A 22692-nucleotide genomic window follows, 5' to 3' on the forward strand; every position below is an offset into this window, starting at 1 on the left:
TAGTTTGCATTCCTACGTTGCTAAGACTTTTTAAGCATGAACTGGTGTTTGATGTTGTCAATTTTTTCTGCATTATATAATCACATAATTTTATCATTTATTTTGTCAACATTGCAAATTTCGTTGGCTAATATTTGAATGTTGAGTCAACCTTGCATTCCTGAAATAAATACCACCTGGTGATATATACTTATATATTGCTGGATTTTATCATCAATATTTTATTATACATTTCTACCTATATTCATGAAGAATATTGGTTTATATTTTTTCATTGTAATATACTTAATAGTTCTTGGTATTAACCACATATTGACTTTTTAAAGAGTTTTGTGTAAGAGTGGTATTATTTTGTATTTTAATGTTTGAAAGTATTCAACAGAAAAGCCATCTGAGCTTGGAGTTTTCTTTGTGGGATGTTTCCATAACAAATTAAATTTATTGAATAAATATTTTCAGATTTTTTTTGCTCATTTTTGAAAGTTGTTTTCTCCTTTTGAAAGTTATTTGTTCTAAGTTCTTGAATTTCTTGGCATAAAATTGTTCATAACATTCTCTAGTATTTTTAATGTCTGTACTATATGCTATGACTTCCCCTTTTATTCTTGATCTTGTTAGTGCTTGATCTCTTTTCCCTGTTAGCAGTCTTGCTAGGCATCCATTTACTCATTATTTCACAGAACAACCTTTTAGGTTTGTTTACTTTCTCTAGAGTTTGTTTTCTACTCTATTGATTTCCCTCTGATCTTTACTGTTACCTTTATTCTACTTGTTTTGTTCTTCTCTTTCCAGCTTCTTAAGGTGGAGGCTTACAGCATTTATTTGAAACCTTCCTCTTTTTTTGTTTTTAAGATAAGCATTTCAAGCTATAAAATTCCCCTCTAAAGACTCCTTTCACTACAGCCCACAAAATTGGACATGCTGTGTTTTCATTATCATTCAGTTTGAAATATTTCCTAATTCCCTTCTTTGATTCACAGATTATTTAGAGATGTGTTGTTTGAATATATATATATATATATATATATATATATATATATATATATATATATATATATATATATATAAAATTTCCATATAGTTTTCCATATAGTTTTTTAGTTTTTGTTATTGATCTCTAAGTCAACTGTTAATTGAGAATATATTCTGTAATATTTCAACATTTCAAAAATTTGCTGAGACTTGTCTTATGGATAGCGCTGTAGTTCCGCATGTAGTTTTCAATAAATGTCTATAAATGATAAATAGGTTGAGTTGGATGATAGAGTTGTTCACATTTTCATTAGCCATACTGAATTTCTGCCTACTTGTTCCATTAATTACTGGATTTGACTGTTTCTCCCATTGGTTTTATCAATTTCTGCTTCATGTATTTTAAATGTCTGTTATGTCACATACTTATTTCAGGTTATTCTGTCTTATTGATGAAGTGACCTTTCAATCATCATGCAATAACCATTTTGTCCTTGGTAATATTCTTTGTCTTTAAGTTTGCTTTATGTGATATGAATATATGCTCTCTTATGTTCCAGTTGCATGCTATATTTTTTTTCTTGTCTGTGTCTCTACTTTTAAAGCATATGGATAGGAATTACTTGTTTTTAACCCTCTGTGACAATGTCTGCCTTTGAATTGAAAGGTTCAGTCCATTACATTTAATGTAATTATTCATGGTGTTGGGTACACCATCAATACTGCTTCTTATAGTCTGTCTCCCAAGGTCTTTAATTTTTGTTCTTATTCCCATGACTTTTTCTGGATTACTTAAGGATTTCTTTTTGTCTCAGTCTACCTTCTCTCTCTCTCTGTGTGTGTGTGTGTGTGTGTGTGTGTGTGTACAGAGAGACTCTATTATAACAATCTGCCTTTATTAACACTTGGTGTATAATGAAAGAACTTTACAATATAACAATTCCATGTATACTACATACTATCTTTTGTGCTATTGTTAGCATATATTTTACATCTATGTACATTATCAACCCTAAATATATTTATTTCTGCTTTAAACAGCCAATTGAATTCTAAAAGGTTTAACAGAGAGAAAAAATTATCAATGTTTACTTACACATTTTGTATTTTTGGTGTTCATCTTTACTGTAGATTTGAATTTCCATGTAATTTCACTTTGTTCAGCTTGAAGAACTGTCCTTAGCATTTATTATAGTACAGGTCTGCTGATGACAAATTCTCTCAGCTTTCTTATGAGAGTTACCTGCAAAGTCCTCTAATTCAATTTCTATATGTATCTTTACCATATCTAGAACTCAAGGTAGTTTTTTTGTTTTTGTTTTTTTTTTAGCAGCCCTTTAGAGAGAGCTTTTCACTGTCCTCTGGCTCCACAGTTTCTAATGAAAATCAACCACCATTCTTAAAATTGTTTCTTTGATACTAACACTCTTTCTCCTCTGGCTGCTTTTACAATTTATTCTTTATCTTTGGCTTTCAGCAGATCAACTACGATGTGCTCCTGTTTTAATGTTGGCTGGTTTTAAATCCTCTCTGCTTGAACCTTGCTGAGCTTTCAGGATTTATGTGCTCTCATTAAAAAAAAGGGTTTGGTTAATATTTTTTCTATTCCATTCTTTTTCATCTTCGGAGACTCCAATACATGTGTGTTAGAATGTGTGATGCTGTACCACAGGTCACTGAGGCTCTGTTCACATTACCAATCTTTTATCACTCTGTGCTCTAGTTCAAATGATTTCTATTGAACTGTCTTCACATTCACTGGCTCTTTCCTCTGTGGTGTCCAATCTGATATTAATCCTATCCAATTAATTTTTTATTTATAATGTTGTGTTTTTGCATTTTTGTCCCATTTGATTCTTTCTTTTTAAAAAAAGTTTCTATACATCTCCTGAAATTTCCATATATTATAACCCATTTACTCTTTAATAAATTCATCATATTTTTTTAAAAGGCTTTGCCTTCTCATTTCCACATATGGGTCATTTGGGAGGTTTTTTTCTATTGATTGGTTTTTACCTTGTTTGCAAATTACATGTTCCTATTTTTCCTTATCTCTGGTAATATTTTACTGTACTGGACATTGTAAATAATACCCATTCTGCATCCTGTTATCTTCCTTAAAAGAGTGTTAAGTTTTACTCCACATGCAGTTAAATCACTAGCAGATAAACTTGAATTTATGAAGACTTGATTCAATGCTTTGTCAAGGAGAATCTTTCCAATTGTGTCTTTAGTTTCTTTTAATTTTACCTTTTGTTCCTGGGTGAATTCCTTCTCCTGGGACACAGTCTTAGGCCTACAGTGTGGCACGTCAAGGGTTTCAGTGGTAAGCCCATTGACTTTACCATGTCCCTTTAACTTGGTAGGACTCACATGACACATTCTACTTCCCATGCGGTAGGAAACAGTTAAGTTCTTTGCTCAGCTCTTCAAGCCTTCCAGACTAAATATCACCTGAGTTCTCTGGAGGCTCGTCCACCAACACAAATTTCAGTTATTGGGTAAGGATCTGAGGGGCAACTCCCTTTCTGTGACTTCCCCTTTTCTTTTGATTTTCTTTTCAATTTTCAGTCTTTCTGATAGTCTCAACCTCCATCTGCTAACTGCTCAGGACATTAAGATTGAGGTGTCCATGTAATAATTTCCTTTCAGCCTAAATGTATGGAAAGGCTTTCTAACTGCCAGTTAAAAATCCAGAAGCAATAAAGAAAAATATTACTACATTTGGCCACAAAAATTTAAAAAAAATTTTTACATGGCAAAAATTACCATAAACAAAGTCAAAAGACAAGTGACAAACTGGGAGAAAAATGTTACAACATGACCACAAGCTAAGATCCTTAATATAAAAAGTATTCTTAAAAACTGATAGGACAAAAATGTCAAAAAACCCTATGGACAAATAAGAGAATAATATGAATGCATAATACATAAAAATATATTAAAATGACACAGAGATGAGAAAGTGCTTAAACTCACTCCTAATTAGAGAAATGTAAATCAGACCAACATAGAAATATCATTTCTTATCAAATTGGCAAACATAAAAATGTATGAGAACATAGTCTGTTCATGAGGTTGTGAGGAAACAAACTTTGCTGTGGGAAGTGCAGACTGGTCCTTCTGAAGGGGAATTTGACAATATTTCACTAAACTACACATGCACCCACCTCTGGACCCAGCACTCACATCTCTAGAAATCTGCACCGAAGATACACCTTAAGCAATACTAAAATCTGAGGCATGCAGCTTTCACAGGCATCAGCTTTTTTGTTGTAGCATTATTTCCCACTAAAACTGTTAGAAATAAAATTAAATGCCCATATATTAGAGAGGGGTTACATAAGCTACGGTATATCCACACAGTGTATAATTCTGCTATTTTTTTAATGCAGTAGCTTTCTATACATTGATGTGAAGTGATTTCCAAGATATACTGTTAAATGGAACAAAAATGTAGAAGAGTATCTATAGTATACTATCTTCATATAAGAGAGAAAGCAATGTTAAGAAAACACATTTTTGCCTTTTTATATGAAAGAAATACAGGAAAGATAATCCCCAAACTGAAAAGACTGGACATGTATAGGAGGTGTATAGGAAGAAAGGAAGGAATAGAAATGGGTTGCAGGGGTGAAATAGGAGTCAAAGTTCTCTGAGCATACCTTTTTGTGCAGCTTTGAGTTCTAGAAACTTAGTAATTTTTCACATAGCTAAAACATGAAGGACTAAAACCAACCTGACTTAAGGGGGTCCCAAAGTAGAAGACATATAGGAACAGAAGAACCTAACTGTGTTGCAAGTGAATAACATAACCTCACTGAAGGGTGTGGAGAAGGAAAAACAAGTGAAAGTTGGAAATACTTTGAAATCAGAGTATATTTTGAGTAGATGCTGTGAGCTAGATTCACAAACAACACCAATGTGTTCTATCCTGAAATGACTTAATATGTGTACTAGAGAAGATAAAATATGTAAACACACTGTAGGCAATTAAAGCCAGAGAAAGAAATTACAAATGAGAAGGAGGGAAGTCCTGTGGTTTTTTACTGTAATCAGGACTCTTTGTATGAACTCATGGTTTCAAATATAGTGAGTTGGCCAAAAAGTTTTTTTGTTTGTTTGTTTTTCCATATGATGGTTCTAGTAGTGCTTAGTTGTCTTTAACTTCATTTGAGACAATTTTGGTAGGTGGTATTGTGACAGCTGTCATATTAGCTTCCATTTTTAAAAATCTTATCAAAGTTGGTGAACTTTTGTGTAGCTATTTGAATATTGAAGATGGAAGAAAATAAGTGGCATTTCAGCATTTTATGCTTTATTATTTCAAGAAAGGTAAAAATGCAACTGAATGCAAAAAAAAAAGATCTGTGTAGTATACGGAGAAGATGCTGTGGCTGATTGAACGTGTCAAAAATGGTTTGTAAGGTTTCATGCTGGAGATTTCTCATTGGATGATGTTCAGTTAGACCAGTTGAAGTTGACAGCAATCAAATTGAGACATTAATTGAGAACAAGCAATGTTATACCGTGTGGGAGATAGCCAATATTCTAAAAATATCCAAATCAATAAAGCTATTGGTGAAAAGTAAAAAATGTCTTTTAGCTTATGTAAAAAACCATACAGACTTTTTGGCCAACCCAATACACACACACAGATCTCTGTGAGAACATATGAGTTAGGAAACACACATATACATTGCCTAGCTCAGAACAGAAATAGAAGCAGTGACATTCTACTAGCAGTCAGTACACCCAGCAACCAGATATCGGTTCTTACTTTTCTCCAGTAAAAGGAACCAGGGGTTCTTGGAGACATGGATGACTGCAGGTCTGGCAAGAAAAACACAAGATGCACCTGGAACATTTGTGGTGTGAGGAAATTAAAAAAGTGCTAAAAAAGGGATGGGGACATGTGAAAGGGACTCAGGATCTAACCTTAAGGAGCTCCTGCTGGTCAAAGCTGGAACAATATGAGCAAGAAAACAAATAATTATAATATTGGATTGTAGTCCAAACAGAGAATAAATATCTCCAAATCTACAGTGATATAAATGGAATAAATACGTAATAGGAAAAGGAATATCTCTTGCTTCTGATTAATGAATGTAGTAGAAATGAGGTGAACAGAACGTCCCTACTAGGCAAACACCTCTGTAGTAATTGTTGCCAGGAAAGTTCATAAATGGACACTAAAAATAGTGGGTAAAAATTTTAAGGAAAACTAGAATATTTGCACAATCAAATATCAGTCTCATATTTGTTCTTGATGACTGTGTTACTTAGACAAAACCACTTTCTTGATCCTCAGGTTGCCTGTCTGTGAAAGGGCAGGTTTGACTAGGTCACTTTTGAGGGGTCCTTCTGGCTTTCCCGCCAAAGGAATGACTGCATCTCCCATGTGGCTATCAGGGATATAACTTCCTTTTCCTTTGTCTTCACTTCACTTCCTCTTTCTTCTTTCAATTTCATTCACTACCCGTAAGAAGTTTCTCTAGAAAGAGAATTTAGGGTGCTTTCTATGAGAGAAAGATAGAGAAAATTAGAAGTGAGGGAGAAAGAGGAAATGCAACTCCTAATATTAACTGGGTTGCTATGGGATGAAGAAAAGAGAGAGGAAAACATCACAAAACAGAATTGTTTCCTAGAACCAGAACCAACATAGAGGGATATGCCAAGCTAAAGGCTTGGGAGCACCGTTAGTAGGTGAGGCAGGCGCCATCAGTCTTGGGTCTTCCTGCCCATCCACTCTGTACCACCATCTGCCCCTTCCTCAGCCACCACATACAGCTAGCTTGGGAATCCCTGAAGCTTCCCAAGTTTAAACATTATTTCTCACTGAAGAATGGGATTATGTTCCCATTAAAGGAATTCCAAACGCCAGTCAGCAGAGGGGGGCCACTTTTGAAGAAGACAGCTTTTGCTTAGGCAGCACCCAAGTTCTGTAGATACAAAGGCCCCTCCATCAGGTTGTACCAGTCTTCTGGTTGTCTTCCCAATCCAACTCGACCATAGGAGTCAGCAGATGATGTATCAAGATCAATGTGAACTATGAACTCAGGAAATTTAGTTTCTAATGCTGTTTCCTGTCTTTGATGATCTGTCTCTGGAACAAAGCTCTTGATATTTCTGTGCCATGAGATTTTCAGTAAAACATCTGCTATTCAGGCCACTGTGTTAGTTTTAGAAAGTGTAACAAACACAACCCAGCCGTTATCTGTTCCCTGTCCCCACCCTCAAACTCTCCAAGAAGTACCAGCAAACCAGCACCAGATTTTCCCTCTAGGTTCTTCATCAATGGCCTTTTCCCAGCTCCCCTCTGCAACTACCAGCTACCCTGTGACCAAAGCTCTTGAGGACCTGCGACTGATGGAGGTTCCAATAGCCCTAGTTCCAGCATATGCCATGTGTGTGGCATCCACCTGTCAGTGCAGGCAGCTTACACTTTCCATAGACAAGAACTCAGATAAGATTCCAAACCCCAACACAGTGACCCAAGCAAAGATGCTGCCAGTGTAAAATGATAACGAACAGCATAGCTGGCATCGTCTGTAAGAAAGAGCCTTTGCAGGAATACTATGGCCCTGGCTGGGTAGCTCAGTTGATTAGAGCGTCATCTGCAACATGCCAAAGTGGCAGATTTGATCCCAGTCAGGGCACATACAAGAATCAACTAATGAATGCATAAATAAGTGGAACAAAAGATCAATGTTTCTCTCTCTTTCCCTTCCTCTCTCTCTCTAAAATCAATCAACAACAACAAAAAAAGCTTCCCCTCCAAAAAATACAGAAATACAATGGTTGTAAGATGTCTTAAAGATCTAAATTAAGAGCTTTAAAGTCACATGTACACCAAAGACTAGTCAGGTTGCACAGAGCACAACAATAAAAATTGTAGGTGACAGTGATTTTTCTAAACAGAAAGCTCTAGAAAGTTGCCTCTCTAATAATCTTATGTCCACCCTCTACCAGTTCTCCATCCAAATCACAAATTATGAACAAGGGAAAGTAAGTTAGGGTGGTTGCTTCCAAGTTAGTTTGCTCCTGGATTTTGAGCCACGGTCACTTACAAACCATCTCCCTTTCCCTTGAAACTCAGCGTTCAGGGTGGTGGAGGGCAACCTGCATCTGATTTTTATAAACACTGAAGGGGGAGCCACTAGTGTGGTGAGAGACTGAACATGAATCAACTCTTGATTAACTAGAGCAATTTTCATCCCACCTGCATTCTCATCCCTCCACCTGCTCAGTTTTTGTTACACACACTTGAAATAAGTCGTTTCTCTTGTGAGGACCGAGTGGTTTTGACTCTCCAACGCTGACTGTGAACCACCAGCCCTTAGTATTTGTGCCGGGTTATGAAGCGCATGGACTATCTATTGTGCAGACAAGGGTCGGCCAAGCTTCTCTAACATAAAATGTGCTTTTGAAGAAAATTAAGAGCTTTACTCAAGAGCTGAGAAGAAAAGCAGATTTCTAAAGCCTACTCATGTTTTTGCCTTTTTAAAAGATTCTCAACAAAATCACATGATTTTTTTTTTACAAAATCTTGGAATTCTAGATGAAATCACCCACCTCTGGACACTGTCCAAAGGCTCTTGTCCAGACTCTGTTTGGGTCAGATGTTCAAAATGCTGAATAGACCATTTTATTTCAAGATACACAAAATTAATGTAGGCAGACATGCCAACACACAGCTAGCTGAACAAAAAGCTGAGCCAAAAATACAGACTAAAATATAGAAGTCAATATGCTTTCTTCTAAGCTTGCAGGCCTGATCATAATTTAGCACTTATCTCATTGCACCTTGGGTGGAAACTAGTGGACTCCCCCCAAGGCAGGAGCATATCTTAATCACCCCTGGGCTCTTCCCAGGCTTAGGCCTGGAAAATTATATTGCCAATGACTATTTAATTGAAACTGCCATTAAAATGGTTACGTTAATGGTAGTAGCTAAGATAATTAACATGAGTACAAAGTATATAATTTTTAAAAATGCTTTTTAAAAACATATTCTATGTTATTCTAGCCTTGCAACAACTTTGTGTTGTACCTATTTTTATTATCTCAAATATACAGTAAGTAATAGAAGCAGAGACTCAGAGTGGTAAAAGATAACTGTCTGATTCTAAAACCTTTGTATTTCTTCACCATATCACATGCCTAAAATTTTTTTGACATTCAGAAATCACACTCACATGTGTGTAAAGGCTCTCTTTGCTCAAAATCAGGAGATCGACATTTGTAAACAATTTGTCCTCTGGCAGAGAACAGTTATAAGAGAAGATAGTCCTGAATATTAAAGAAGCACCAAAGAGCATAGAGTTAAATAGGGTTAGAAGTAAATATTTTACAGTGGACTCATAATTCTAATGTCAGTGAAATAGAAATATGAAATATGAAAAGAAGATGACAAACTCCCTAATCCAGAAGATAAAACATGAGAAAGTTGAATAAATAAAGTGTTAGAAAAGTGAGTGTACAGAAACGCGACTCCTGGGGAAGCACGGTTTGGTTCAGCACTTGTGGAGAACGGTGTGGCAGTCTGTCAAGTCTAAACTCTGTACACGGCTACATGTGTTCACTGTGGCACTCTCTGTAAAAAACGGAAAAGCCAGACGCATCAGAAGTGGTAAAATGTAGTTGTCTGATTCTAAAGCCCTTGTGTTTCATTGTGCGATCATGTTCTTACATAAAAGCAATGCCACTTCAGATTATTAAATGGAAATATTGGTTAAAAACCACCATAATCTCCTTTTTGTATTTTGTTTAAAAAATGTGTGTATCAATGCCCAAACTACTGAACAAATTTTCCTTTCATTATGCTATATTAATTATTTGTCGCTACACAATAAATTAAGCAGCAAATTTAGCATCTGAAAAACTAACTTTTATTCGCTGACATGGTTTCTGAGGGTGAGGAATCTGGGCGAGTCTTGACTGGGTGCGCTGGCTCAGCTGCTCTCGTGGGGCTGCAGTCCAGTTGCCGATGGCCCCAGTCTTTGCCATCCCTGAAGATATGAATAAGGCTGGAGGAAACACTTCTGTGCTCATTCACACAGGTTTTGACAAGAAGACTCAGTTGATTGCCACAGGGGCTCATGGGCTGCCTGGCTGCTCTTTACACTTCCTTCATCTGAGGGAGGGGGGGAGACTAAGACAGAAGCCACAGTGTCTTTATAACGCAGTCTCAGGACAGACATACCATCACGTCTGCTGTACTCTAGTGGTGACACAGACCAGCCCTGCTACAGCGTGGGGACTACATAACGGTGTGTACACCAGGAGGCGGGATCATTGAAGGCCATCAGGGACCGTGCCCATCGCAGCCCATCCTCACTCTTCCCCAAGGCCCACAGAGTCTCATCCCATGACAGCACTAGTTAAAATTCCAGAGTCCCAGCATTTCCATCCAGTCTAGGTGCAGATAAGGGCTCCTCAGATGTCATTCCTTCAGTACAGTTCCTCTTGATTGAAGGCTGTTCGCTAAAGAGACAAGCCATCTGTCCCCTAATTGGCCGAGATAACCACCATATATACTGTTGCACAAGAAGGAAGAGAATGGGAGGAACGGAGGGGCCAGTGATCCATAGAAACTCCAAAATCCAGCTGAGCAAATGTCAGAAGCTTCCTGATTGGCCGTGTCCTCCCATGCCCAGTTTTTATTGTCCATGGCTCTTGGACCCACCCCCCGGGCTCTTGGTTCTTCCCTCCTGCACTTCCAGCCTCCAGAACTGTGAGAGTATAAATTCCTGCTGGTTAAGCACTCGCAGCCCCTGGTATTGTGTTAAGGCAGCCCAAGCAGATGAATATGTTAGTCTTCTGAAAGCTATCTGAAAATGTCTTGCAACTACTGCCCAATCCAAGCGTACTCTTCTTTTTAAATATCTTTTTATATGCATATAACTACATATCAATATATATAATTAGATTTGTTTCTATATAAAATGTATATGACTGGATTTGATTCTAATCTAATCTGAGAGACTATGCTTTCACTAAGAGAATCGAAACCTTTCATTTCATGTTAGAGGTAGAAGCTGGAAGGATTTATGACTGTAGGATGGAAATGTGGTGGAAGATGCTTCTCATGGTTTACTGTGGATTGAATTCAGGGATCATACTGTAATGGAAAAGTTGTTTTCAAGAAATCACCAGATTAGTGCATTTCAAGATCAAATCATTACCCTTCCAGGGTAAGGGAGCAGAGACTTGCACGTAGCCCCGTTACATGACCGACAAAGGAAATATCACAGCGACCAGGAACCAGATTTCTTCAGAAAGCAAACCTGGAGGAATTCTCAAACCAAGGAGCAACAGGCAGTGGAAACTCGACGACTGCCCTTCAGCCTCTGTGCAGCTCACCGGGAGCAGCACTGGAGGGTCCCTGAGGCCTCAAGGACGTGCTAACTCATTCTGCATTCCTCTGTATCTGATTATACAGACTTCTGGTCACTTATTTATCTTACCTGTGTCTTCTGTAGAGATTTACATAATAAGCACCCTGTGTTTAGTGCCCATGTTAACTTCCAATTTAATGAAACAATTTTAAACTACGTTTCTCTAATGGTCAAAGCCAGAGCCAAACGACTTCTGCCTGCCCTGCGATTGAAGTAAGAAGCCGAGCATGTTTTTTACTTTACTTTAGCTTTTGTTTTACCTTACAATATACTATAAACACACTATATTATATAACCAATTAGTCGAGGTTTTTTTTTAAATCATGTTTCCCCCTCGCCAAAAAAAACAAACATTTTTAACCTTTGAACTTTGTAACTATATTTAAAAACATGTATGTACTGATTGGTTTCACAGGACTATCTATCCTTTTAGATCTTCACTCTCTTATTTTTGAGTTATTAATTTTGAGTTTTAAGTGTCCTATAGAGTACATCTTTGAATAATATTTTTTACAAGCTCACACACAGGTAGTTTATTTTAGAAGTGATCTCAGGAAAGGGACCAAAGAGTAAAACTGAGAAGGTCAATGTGAGGATGTATCCTTGAGTTGAGCCCCCCTGTGGAAGCTGGGGCTCACTCTGTGTGGAACATTCCTTAGTGTTGTCCACCTGAGAGACAGAAAACTGACAATACTTGCCCACCAGACTCTGCCCCCATTGGTTGAATAATTTTTAAAGAAGGCCAAATGGGTGAAATTGCTTCTGATTCTTAGATATCCAAAAAAACCTCTCCACTGCCTGTGTCTGTGGATTAAACTTGGCTTGGAGTGGGGTGCTTAGATCAGGACGTTTCCTCTGTAGAGCAGCAGGTACTTCTCCACGCAGAGCGGTGGGTAAAACAGGAGCTAGCTTATTTTTTTCCCTTTGTAGATAAGCTATTACTTTTGTCTGGTTGCTCACAAAATCATCTTTTTTCTCTAGATGTATAGGCTATATCCAGATACGGGCATTTTTTTCCCCATCAGAATCTTGATTTTTTTCTACACTAGGGAAAATATTTTTTAAAGTATCTTTTATTGATTGTGCTATTAGTTTTCCCAATTTTCCCCCTCTATCCCCCCTCCACCCTGCCACCCCCCACCCTCCAGCATCTCCCTCAACCTTAGTTCATGTTCATGGGTTGTACATATAAGTTCTTTGAGTCCTCTGTTTCCTATACCATTTTTTATCTTTCCCCATCTATTTCATGTCTACTAATTATGCTTCTTCTCCCCTGTACCTTCCCACCCATTCCTCCCTTCCCCCTCCCCACTGAAATCCTCTGTGTGATGTCAATTTCTCTGATTCTGTTCCTGTTCTGGTTATTTGCTTACTTTTTGTTTTCATTGTTTTTCTTTTCTTTTAGGTTCATTTGTTGATAGTTGTGAATTTGTTGTCATTTTACTGTTCATATTTTTTATCTTCTTTTTCTTAGATAAATCCCTTTAACATTTCATATAATAAGGATTTGATGATGATGAACTCCTTGAACTTGACCTTATCTGGGAAGCACTTTATCTGCCCTTCCATTCTAAATGAAAGCTTTGCTGGATAGAGCAGTCTTGGATGGAGGTCCTTGCCTTTCATGACTTGGAATACTTCTTTCCAGCCCCTTCTTGTCTGTAAGGTTTCTCTTGAGAAATCAGCTGATAGACTTATGGGCACTCCTTTGTAGGTAACTCTCCTTTCCTCTCACTTCTTTTAGGATTCTCTCTTTATAGTTAATCTTGGGTAACTTAGTGATGATGTGCCTTGGTGTGTTCCTCCTTGGATCCAACTTCTTTGGGACTCTCTGGGCTTCCCAGACTTCCTAGAAGTCTATTTCTTTTGCCAGATTGGGGAAGTTTTCCTTCATTATTTGTTCAAATAAGCCTTCAGTTTCTTGGTCTTCCTCTTCTCCTTCTGGCTCCCCTATAATTTGGATATTGTAATGTTTCAAGTTGTTCCAGAGGTTTAAAAGAGTCTCTTCACTTTTTTTTAGAGAATTTTTAAAAGATTTTATTTATTTATTTTTAGAGAGGGAAGGGGGGGAGAGAGAGAGAGAGAGAGAGAGAGAGAGAGATAGAGACATCAATGTGCAGTTGCTGGGGGTTATGGCCTGCAACCCAGGCATGTACCCTGGCTGGGAATCGAACCTGCGACACTTTGGTTTGCAGCCTGCGCTCAACCCACTGAGCTATGCCAGCCAGGTCTTCACTTTTTTGAATTCTTGTTTCTTCATTTTGTTTTGGTTGGATGTTTATTTTTTTCTTTTGTTCCAAATCATTGCTTTGACTCCTGGTTTCCTTCTTGTTACTGTTGGTTCCCTGAATATTTTGCTTTACTTCGAGTATCCTTCATTTGTCTTTTCATTTTTTCAACCAAGCTCAATCAGTTCTGTGAGCATTTTGATTACCAGGGCTTTAAATTCTCCGTCAGATATGTTGGCAATCTCCTCATTGCTTAGTCCTGAGATTTTGCTGTGTTCTTTCATTTGGGTCATATTTTTTTGTCTCAGCACGGCTGATGGATGGTAAGGGGGTGGGGCCTTAGGTGTTCACTCCTGCAGGTGCTGCCTGTGGGGGAGGGGCCAGAGAGGGAACAGGGTAGCTCGCCTGCACACTTTCCAATGATCTCTGATGTAAGACTGGGAGTTTCTCCCACCGTAGCAACTACCATATCAACTCTGAGTCTCAGTTTCCCCCTTAAGTCAGCACCATCCACGCAGCCTGTGAAGCTAGGCAGCCAGTTCCACCCCCAAGGTCCTCTGCCTCACTGTGGTTTTTCTGATTTGGCCTGCGAGGTCACCTGCCTTACTTGTCTGGTGGTTCTGGTTGATTTTTTCTTTAATTCCTTGGTTGTCAGAGTTCCATGCAGTTTGATTTTCTGGCGCTTTTGGTTGTTTATTGATTGTTATCCTCCTTTTGGTTGTGCAAGGAAGCAAAAGGTTTCTACCTATGCCTCCATCTTGGCTGGGACTCAGGAAAATATTTTTCTATCATGTCTGTGATTATTATTTCTGTTCCTTTCATTCCAGCATTGTCAGGAGCATTTGTTATCCACAGGTTGGATTTTTACTACTTTCACTCTGTATCTATTATGATATCTCTTGCCATTCCATCTTTATACTTTACACAGTCTTGAAAAGAGAGTTCACAGATTACATTTTATCCATTGTTAATTCTGTTCACTGGTGCAGCTATATCATTTTTGCCTTTGATGGCATCCTTCTCTCATTTTGGTTGTCTATATGTTTGATAAGGGAAGGTTACCTGGAGTGACTTAAACTCACCTGCAGGGTAGCATTTGGCAGGGCCTCACTGCAGAAATGTATTGGGTTGTCCAAAAAAGTTCATTCTGTTTTTCCATAAGATGGCCCTAGTAGCACTTAGTTGTCTTAAACTTCATTCAAAACAATTTTGTTAGATTGTGACAGCAGTCATATCAGTGTACATTAAAAAAATCAAAATTGGCAAATTTTGTGTAGCCATTTTAGTATTGAAGGTGGAAAAAAATAAGCAATATTTTGTGCATATTATGCTTTATTATTTCAAGAGAGGTAAAAATACAACTGAAACGCCAAAAAAAAAGAAAAGAAAAAAGAAAAAAGATTTGTGCAGTATATGGAGAAGATGCTGTGACTGATTGAATGTGCTAAAAGTTGTTTGTGAAGTTTTGTGCTAGAGATTTCTTGCTGTACGATGCTCCATGGTCGGGAAGAACCGTTGAAGTTGAGAGCAATCAAATCGGGACATTAACTGAGAACAACTGCTGTTATACCACGTGGGAGATAGCCAACATACTCAAAATATCCAAAGCAATGAAGCTATTGGTAAAAAGGAACAACATGTGTTTTATTTTATGGAAAAAACAATATGGACTTTTTGACCAACCCAGTATATGGAGGGTGGTCTGATTTGCACCATATGGCCCAGTTCCCAACAGGTACTCATCAGCCTGGCCCTGTTCCACCAGGTTGGATCCTGACCACTATGGGTCCCAGGGATGCTCTGCCTCCAGAGCTCTTCCTAAGAGAATACCTATTGCTATGTGCCACTCATCCTTCTCCCTCTACTCACTCTGTGTTTATGGGAAGATGCGATCTTAGAACTGGCATGAAACTGAAGGAGAATTATGTGGGGCCCAGATTTTGGCTAATTACCATGCAGAGGTTAATAGTGGTCTGGTTTCAGGTTCTGAGAGCCCTGAACCCCTCTGCCTGGCAGAGGTTGGGATAAGCAAATCCTTCTCTTTAGTCTTGTTGTCTGTTCAGTGTTGTGATTAGAAGACAAAACAGATGTACCCTGGGGCAGGGGGTGTTTTCTCAAACCAGCCCCATTGGCAATGTGCTTGGTAAACATTCCCTTTAGATTTCTACCAATGCTGATGCAAGGTTTTATATCTTTGCAGAGCATCATGGATGTTTTAAAAGGAAAGAGAGTGTCTCTCAGGCTGATCAAATGGTTAATTTCTTACACATGCCTGGCACACTTTTCCCCAGAAAACAATGTACTTATTATACATAGAGACAATGACTTTTCAATTCCACTTAAGGCTAAAAATTACTCCATCTACCAACTTCCACAGCAGCCAAATGATGCTGGCAGGTAGAATTCTGAAAGATGAGCACAAAAAGGTTACACAGTAGCACCAGCGCCTCCAGGGCAAGCAGGCGGTCATGCAGAGTGGACTGTAGGAAGGCCAGCTGTTTCCAGAAGCTTATAATAACACTGACTTCGTACCTACTACATTCAGCAGACAGTCCACCAGTAAGAATACGTCTTAAACACATGTCAAGAGGAAAACTATAACACAATGTATCCTTACCTTATAGTGTGTTCTGGCCAACAAACCCCGATGAAGAACACTTTCACGAAAATTCACTGCTTTCAACAGAAAGGTGAGTTACCAACTGTGTCCATGTTAAATGCCAGGAAACTGAGGGAAAAATACAGTGATCATCATTATTATTTTGTCTTCACCAAGAAACACATTTGAAAAAATGCACGGGGCGAGTGTTTTCAAAAGGAATGTCCATCCAGCGAAGACGTGCTGTCAGCGCATGGCGGTCCCCGCACGTGCCCGTCAGTGTCTTTCTGATGAGTGCTGGACTCTACTTCCTCCTACACGGTGGTCCTGGTGGTATAGAGATAATTTGATTTCCTGCTTTTCCTGCTACAATTGTATGATAAGTAGCATTCAATATTTTATACAGTTTTTCTTCATTAACAGCTATATAACTTCCATTAAGTGGGTTTATCATAACTTAATCATTTGTTAGGCTGGTGTCATAATAATGATGAAAAGTGAATAGTGTGAATAAACTGTATATGTCACAAAGTATTTGTTGATGGATACTATTCCTTAATTGTATTATGTATCAGGCACTGTGCTAATTATTGCTGTGGATCATTCAACGATATCAATAATTTTATGATATGGATGCTATAATTATCCAACATCGAGTTTGAGAAACTGAGGCTCAGCAAGATGTGGCAGCCTAATCGAGGAGGCCACACAGGCAGAACGCACTCAAGCTCAGGTTTTGTCCCAGGGGACACCAGGCTCCAGGGGCGAGGAGCAGGAGGGGCAGTGAGAGGGGTATGGGCAAGCACAGGGGAGGGTATGCCACAAAGAGGGTGACTTTCTTTAGCAGACGGGAATTTCTATCTTCCCCATCTGGCAAATGAGGAAACTGAAGACAGAGGAGTTAAGAGGTTTAAGTATAAACAGACTCAAAACACCCAATATCAGAGCTGTGCCCTGCCACCTAGTCTCATAGAGCCTGTTTAGTGCAATGACAGACTCCTCCTGAAGTCCAGGTGAGGAGACTCAATGGGTACCCACAGAGTAGCTATTAACTGAAGGGATTTCAGGATACCAGGAAGTTCCCAGCCCATCTTTCCTCGTGTTTCCATCTTCTCATGTCCAGCTATTACCATAGAACAGTCACTTGGAGCACCAAGGAGTCTCCCCGATTGGCCAAGATGGCAGCAAGGGGAGGTTCTTCACTGAGCACACAAAAAGCTGGCAAGATGATTGGACAGAAAAGAAAAGCCCTTCCCCTCCTCCTCTGGGACCAGATTAGGGGTAGGACTAGGGCAGGTAGGCACATGTGCCATAGAAGTCAAAATGGCACAGGGGACAGTGCTGGGCCAAAGAGGCCTGCCAATCTAGCCTGAGGAAGAAGGGATTGGTTGAGATGTGGACCTACCTGAAGAGCATGAAAGTTTGGGTAATTGATTGGTATTTTGAGAAGGTGCCTGGTCCATACCACTTCTAAGCTAATATAATCCCAGGGGAACAAATAAGCTCTCTCTCTTGCTTGTGACCTGCATTCACATGGGGCACTTGCCCATTCTCTCCCTGGGCCATGTGGCCTTAGCAGTCACGTGGCCCATGGCCTCCAGGAGCCTCTCTGGCTCTCTCTTGCCCACCTGGTGATGCACTAGTCCATGCCTTTGTGCACTCTCTCGGCCTGGAGCACGTGACCATGTGGCTCTGGAAGCCTCATGGTCCATGACCCTGTAGGCCCCACATGCAGGCTCCAGGAGGGGGCCTGAAATGGACAGCAGCTGGGAACAAGCTAAGCTACCTGGATTGGGGCTGAGACCACTTAGCAGCTGCCTGCGGGCTCCACAGGACTGCACTTCAGAATAGAGCAGGAACTCTGGACACTGGCTTTTGTCTTGGCCTTGCTGAGGACACAGTTGGACTTTTTTTTCCATGGCAGAAAGAGAAGGTGGTTTTTGAGATGGGAGTCCGCCATTCTCCCAGGTTGTGCAGCACCTGAATAAAGCCTCTTCCCTTTTGCACCAGCATCTGCCTCACAAGTTTTGCTTTTGTGGCAATAGGCAGCCAAACCCATTTTTTTTCTACGTACACTATGACTGCCAACCTACTGCTCTGTTAGAGCCTAAGGCCCACATGGCTGAGAACCTGTCAGTGCTGCATCATCAGTGCCTGGAGAAGCACCCACGTCACAGTGTGGATGACAGGCGCTCTTCTTAGTACACATAAAAATTAGAGCAAGTAAGGTTTTGGGGCTTACATAGATAAACGAGACAGACTGAATCAGTAAGTCTAAATGTGTGGGGGAGAGATGTGTAGTGTCTTGGAGGTTAAAAACCGAAACAAAAATAAATGGACTGGAACTTTCTAAATATTTACAATTGGAAAACTGCCTTTGGCGCATCTCAAGTCTGTCCTGGAAAATTTGCTGGGAGTAGAGAGTTGCAAGTGGGTGAGAGTCTGTTATGCTTTCAGAGTGATGGGGACAAGCCCTGCTCTGCTCCCTGGAAAAGAAATGAGAGGGCAGATATGCATGGCCAGTTTGAGAACAAAGTTGCTGAATGGATGGAACTGATTGTGATGGAAACTGTACTGTTCTTTCAACTTCCCATATGTTGGGCAGTTTCAGACTAATGAAGGGAAGGCTATCGGAACTACAAAACGTTCACTCAGGACTAGAAACATTAAAAAAGATGCACTGACTTCGTGGAGTGTGCAGGACAAACTGAGACGTTAAAACTAAGACACTTAAGGGAAACGGTTCTCAGATACTGAAGCTGATAAGATAGACTGCAGTCTGAATAAACAGGAATCTGAGCAGTAATAAAAAAAGGGGGGAAAATGACAGAGTATAGATTTCCTAATTTTACTTCATCCCAGTGTTCATGAAAAGTCCCATACTATCACTCACGTGTTTCCCATGTTTGTTTGTTTTTAAGATTTTATTTATTTATTTTCAGAGAAAGGGAGGGAGAAAGAGAGGAAGAGAAACATCACTGTGTGGTTGCCTCTCATGCGCCCCAAGCTGGGGACCTGCCTGGCAACCCAGGCACGTGCCCTGATTGGGAATCAAACCCAAGACGCCCTGGTTTGCAAGCCAGCCAGCGCTCAGTTCACTGAGCCACACCAGCGAGGGCTGTTTCCCATGTTTTTAATCAGGAACGTAATTGTACTCAGAAAGTAGTCCAATACATTTGGGTTATGGAGCCCAATAATCTATCTCCAAATAAAAAATAAGAATTTAAAAAATACACAAAAGGAAAAATCATGTAAGCTCCTCAGAAGTAAAATAAAAGAGACAATACATTTATGAGCATACACCAAAGAAGGAGGAAACAGAAGTACAACAGGAAAGATTAATAAAGGGAAAAGCTGCTTGTTTGAGAAAAAATGAATTACACAAACGTCTGATGCGATTAAACTACACAACACAGAAGAAAGAAGGCATAGAAATAATGGTAGGGATGACAAATGAGACATAACTATGGATCAGTAGAAGTGAAAAATATAATTAGAGAATAGTATGAAGAATCTTATAGCAGTAAATTCAAAACTAAATGGATAAATTTCTATAAAACGACCATTTACTAAAACTGACACAAGAAAGCCTAAATGGTCCTAACACAATTAAACAAACTGAATCAGCAGTTTAACTCCCCCACGCCCAGACAGGTTTCAATTAACTATCAAATTCTTCCACAGGATAAGAAAGTACTCCCTCAATAACTTCATGAGATGAGAAAAACTTGATATAAATCCAAATCAGGGAAGTACAAGAAAGGAAAACAATATACCAATCAACAAAATCCCTAAAAGAAAATAAATAAATAAAATAAGCCAGCCAAGCCCAGAAAAATATAAAAATGGTAACACAGCATAACAAAATCGAGTGTTTCTCAAGCATGCAGGGGTAGTTAAAAATTAAAGGATTTACAAGGGTTACTTAGCAAATTAACAGACTAAAAAAGATACATTACAAAATCATTTCAATAGATACAAACAATTATTTGTACTAAAACGAATATAAATTCATCATCTAGTAATGATAAAAATACATTAAAAATAAAAATAAATGAAGCTTCTTTAGGAACTAAAGCGTGTCTGTAAAAAAGTTTAACAAATATTCTTCACAGTGAAATGTTAAACTAATTCTTTTTAAAACCAGGAATAAGAAAAAGAGCACCCTCTACATGACAACTGGAAAGGAAGAAGAAAGAAATCGTTATTTGCAGGTGGTATGACTATCGATGGGAAAAAAAAAACAAAGAATATACAGACATATTTAGGAAAGATTTATTTATGCTCGAGCTGACATACAAAACTTAAATGTGTTTATAATAAACTGGCAACAACAAAAAACAGTAATTTAAACATATCCTTTTAAATTACCTAGTAATAATTCTAGGAAAGGTTGTGCTACATATGGAGAATATTATAAAACTCTGGAAGGCACGAAATTAAAATCTTTGAGGAAGATCATTTTATAACTATATCAATTTAATGCAAATCTATAGATTTACTGCACTTTTGAAGAAAACTCCAGCAAAGTTTTTTTTAAATTATGGTAAAATATACCAACTTAACCATTGTAAGTGTGCAGTTCAGTGGCAGTAAGCACGTTGTTGCATCACCTCCATCATCTCCAAAATGTTTCATCCTCTCAAACTGAAATTCCATCCCCATCAAGCACTAACTCCCCATTCCTGCCTCTCCCAGGCCCTGGCAACCACCATCTACTCTCTCTCTTTTTAAAGATTTTATGTATTTATTTTTAGGGAGAGGGGAAGGGAGTGAGAAAGAGAGAGAGAAACATCAATTGGTTTCCTTTCGAGCTCCCCCAACAGGGGACCTGGCCTACAGCCCAAATGTGTGCCCTGACCAGTGTGATCAAACTGGCGACCGTTTGGTTGGTGGGATCGTGATCACCGCACTGAGCCACACCAGCCAGGGCCCCATCTACTCTCTGTCTCTATGAACCTGACCACTTCAGATACCTGATATAAGTGATGATACATTTTTGTCCTTCTGTGTCTATCTACAAGGGTTTTTTAAAGGAACTTGTTTGTCAAACTGATTCCAAAACTTATATGAAAGTGCTAAAGACCCAGAATAGCTAACATAATTCTGAATTATATTTCAGATATAATAATATATCATATGTTATACAATAAATTACTATTATAAACCTAGTATAATTGTAATAGTGTATTGTTGGATTAAAGATATGCACACAGACTAGGAACAAAATAGTCCCAAATACTCTCCCACATATGGAATTTAATCAAGTCCAGAGAGGCCATGCAGAGACTGGGGAAGGACAGCCAACTCAGGAAGCGGTGCTCGAACAGTGGACAGTCCCTAAGGGAGGAAAAATGAAACAGATCCCTTCCTCACACCACAGAAAAAAATTTCTAAAGGAGTCAAGAATCCAATTGAAAGTAGAAACCCTCAAACTTTAAAATATATATATTTTATGATCTAAAAGTAGACAAGGCGCAGAAAAACGTGAATATAAAAGATAAATTCAATTATAATATAAGAATTTATGTTAATCAAGACACCATAAAGAAAATAGAAGAGAAGCCAAAAACTTGGAGAAGATAATTATAGCATCTATAAATACAAAGATCAAAGAATCCCTAAAAGTAAAAAAAAGGAAGAAAGAAAAATTGACAAACACATGAGCAGGCATTTCGAATTAGAAGAGATGCAAATGGCAATTAACGTGTGAAAGCATGTTCAACTTTAACAATAATAAATCAGTGAGAGATCTTTTTCCTATGTTGTACCCAGAAAAATTAAGTCCAATAATGCCAAGTGTTGGTAAGGACACGGTTTCACAGGTTAGATGCTGCTGACAAGGTGTACATTGTACTGTCACGTTAAAAAACAATTTGGCACTGCCTAGTGAAGCTGAACACTGGCATAGCCCACAGCATTTCAACTTCTTGGTAATATATACTGTTGAGGGGTGTTTTCCAAACAACAGATTGCAAATCTTTAATGAGTTATGAAATCAGTTTAAAGGATTGAGATCAAAATTTTTTAAAATTTAAAATATCAGATAGCATTGTGAACAATAAGATAAATATCATTTCATGAAATGTTTGCTTCCGTTGTGTCTGTTGTGGGGGTGCTCGATGGATATGTGGGTGTCGGTGTGATGTAAAATGTATTTCTTTCTCTCTGTCACAGCAACTAAATATGAAAGCCCTGTAGACACCTGCATACATTTCCCCTGAAAACATGAACAAGATTTTTCATAAGAGTTTTATGTAAAGCATCAAACACACAGCCCAACTGCCCACTGGTACTGAGATGAGAACACTAAGTAAACTGCGGTGCATACACATGGTGAAACGAAATGAGCAAGGGAACAGCTCTCCCGTTACACATACTGGTGCGGGTGAATCTTAGAAACAAATATTGAGTGACAACAGGAAGCCACAGAATACCCATATACATTATGCCTTATTTATCAAGTTTAAAGTCAATACTAAAATATAAATAA

The 22692-nt window shown here is 38.7% G+C and overlaps 1 protein-coding gene across 1 annotated transcript in view; it reads right to left on the minus strand.

Annotated features, from left to right (window-relative positions):
- ACOXL (acyl-CoA oxidase like) overlaps window positions 1-22692 on the minus strand; it is a 272913-nt gene that overhangs the window by 75696 nt on the left and 174525 nt on the right. Inside the window, 2 exon segments of the mRNA XM_045827274.1 lie at window positions 16218-16297; window positions 16300-16331. Of these exon segments, the coding sequence (XP_045683230.1) occupies window positions 16218-16297; window positions 16300-16331 (112 nt within the window).

Source organism: Phyllostomus hastatus, unplaced genomic scaffold (genome assembly GCF_019186645.2).
Source record: "Phyllostomus hastatus isolate PE091 unplaced genomic scaffold, TTU_PhHast_1.1 phas_scaffold_78, whole genome shotgun sequence".
Taxonomy (NCBI): domain Eukaryota; kingdom Metazoa; phylum Chordata; class Mammalia; order Chiroptera; family Phyllostomidae; genus Phyllostomus; species Phyllostomus hastatus.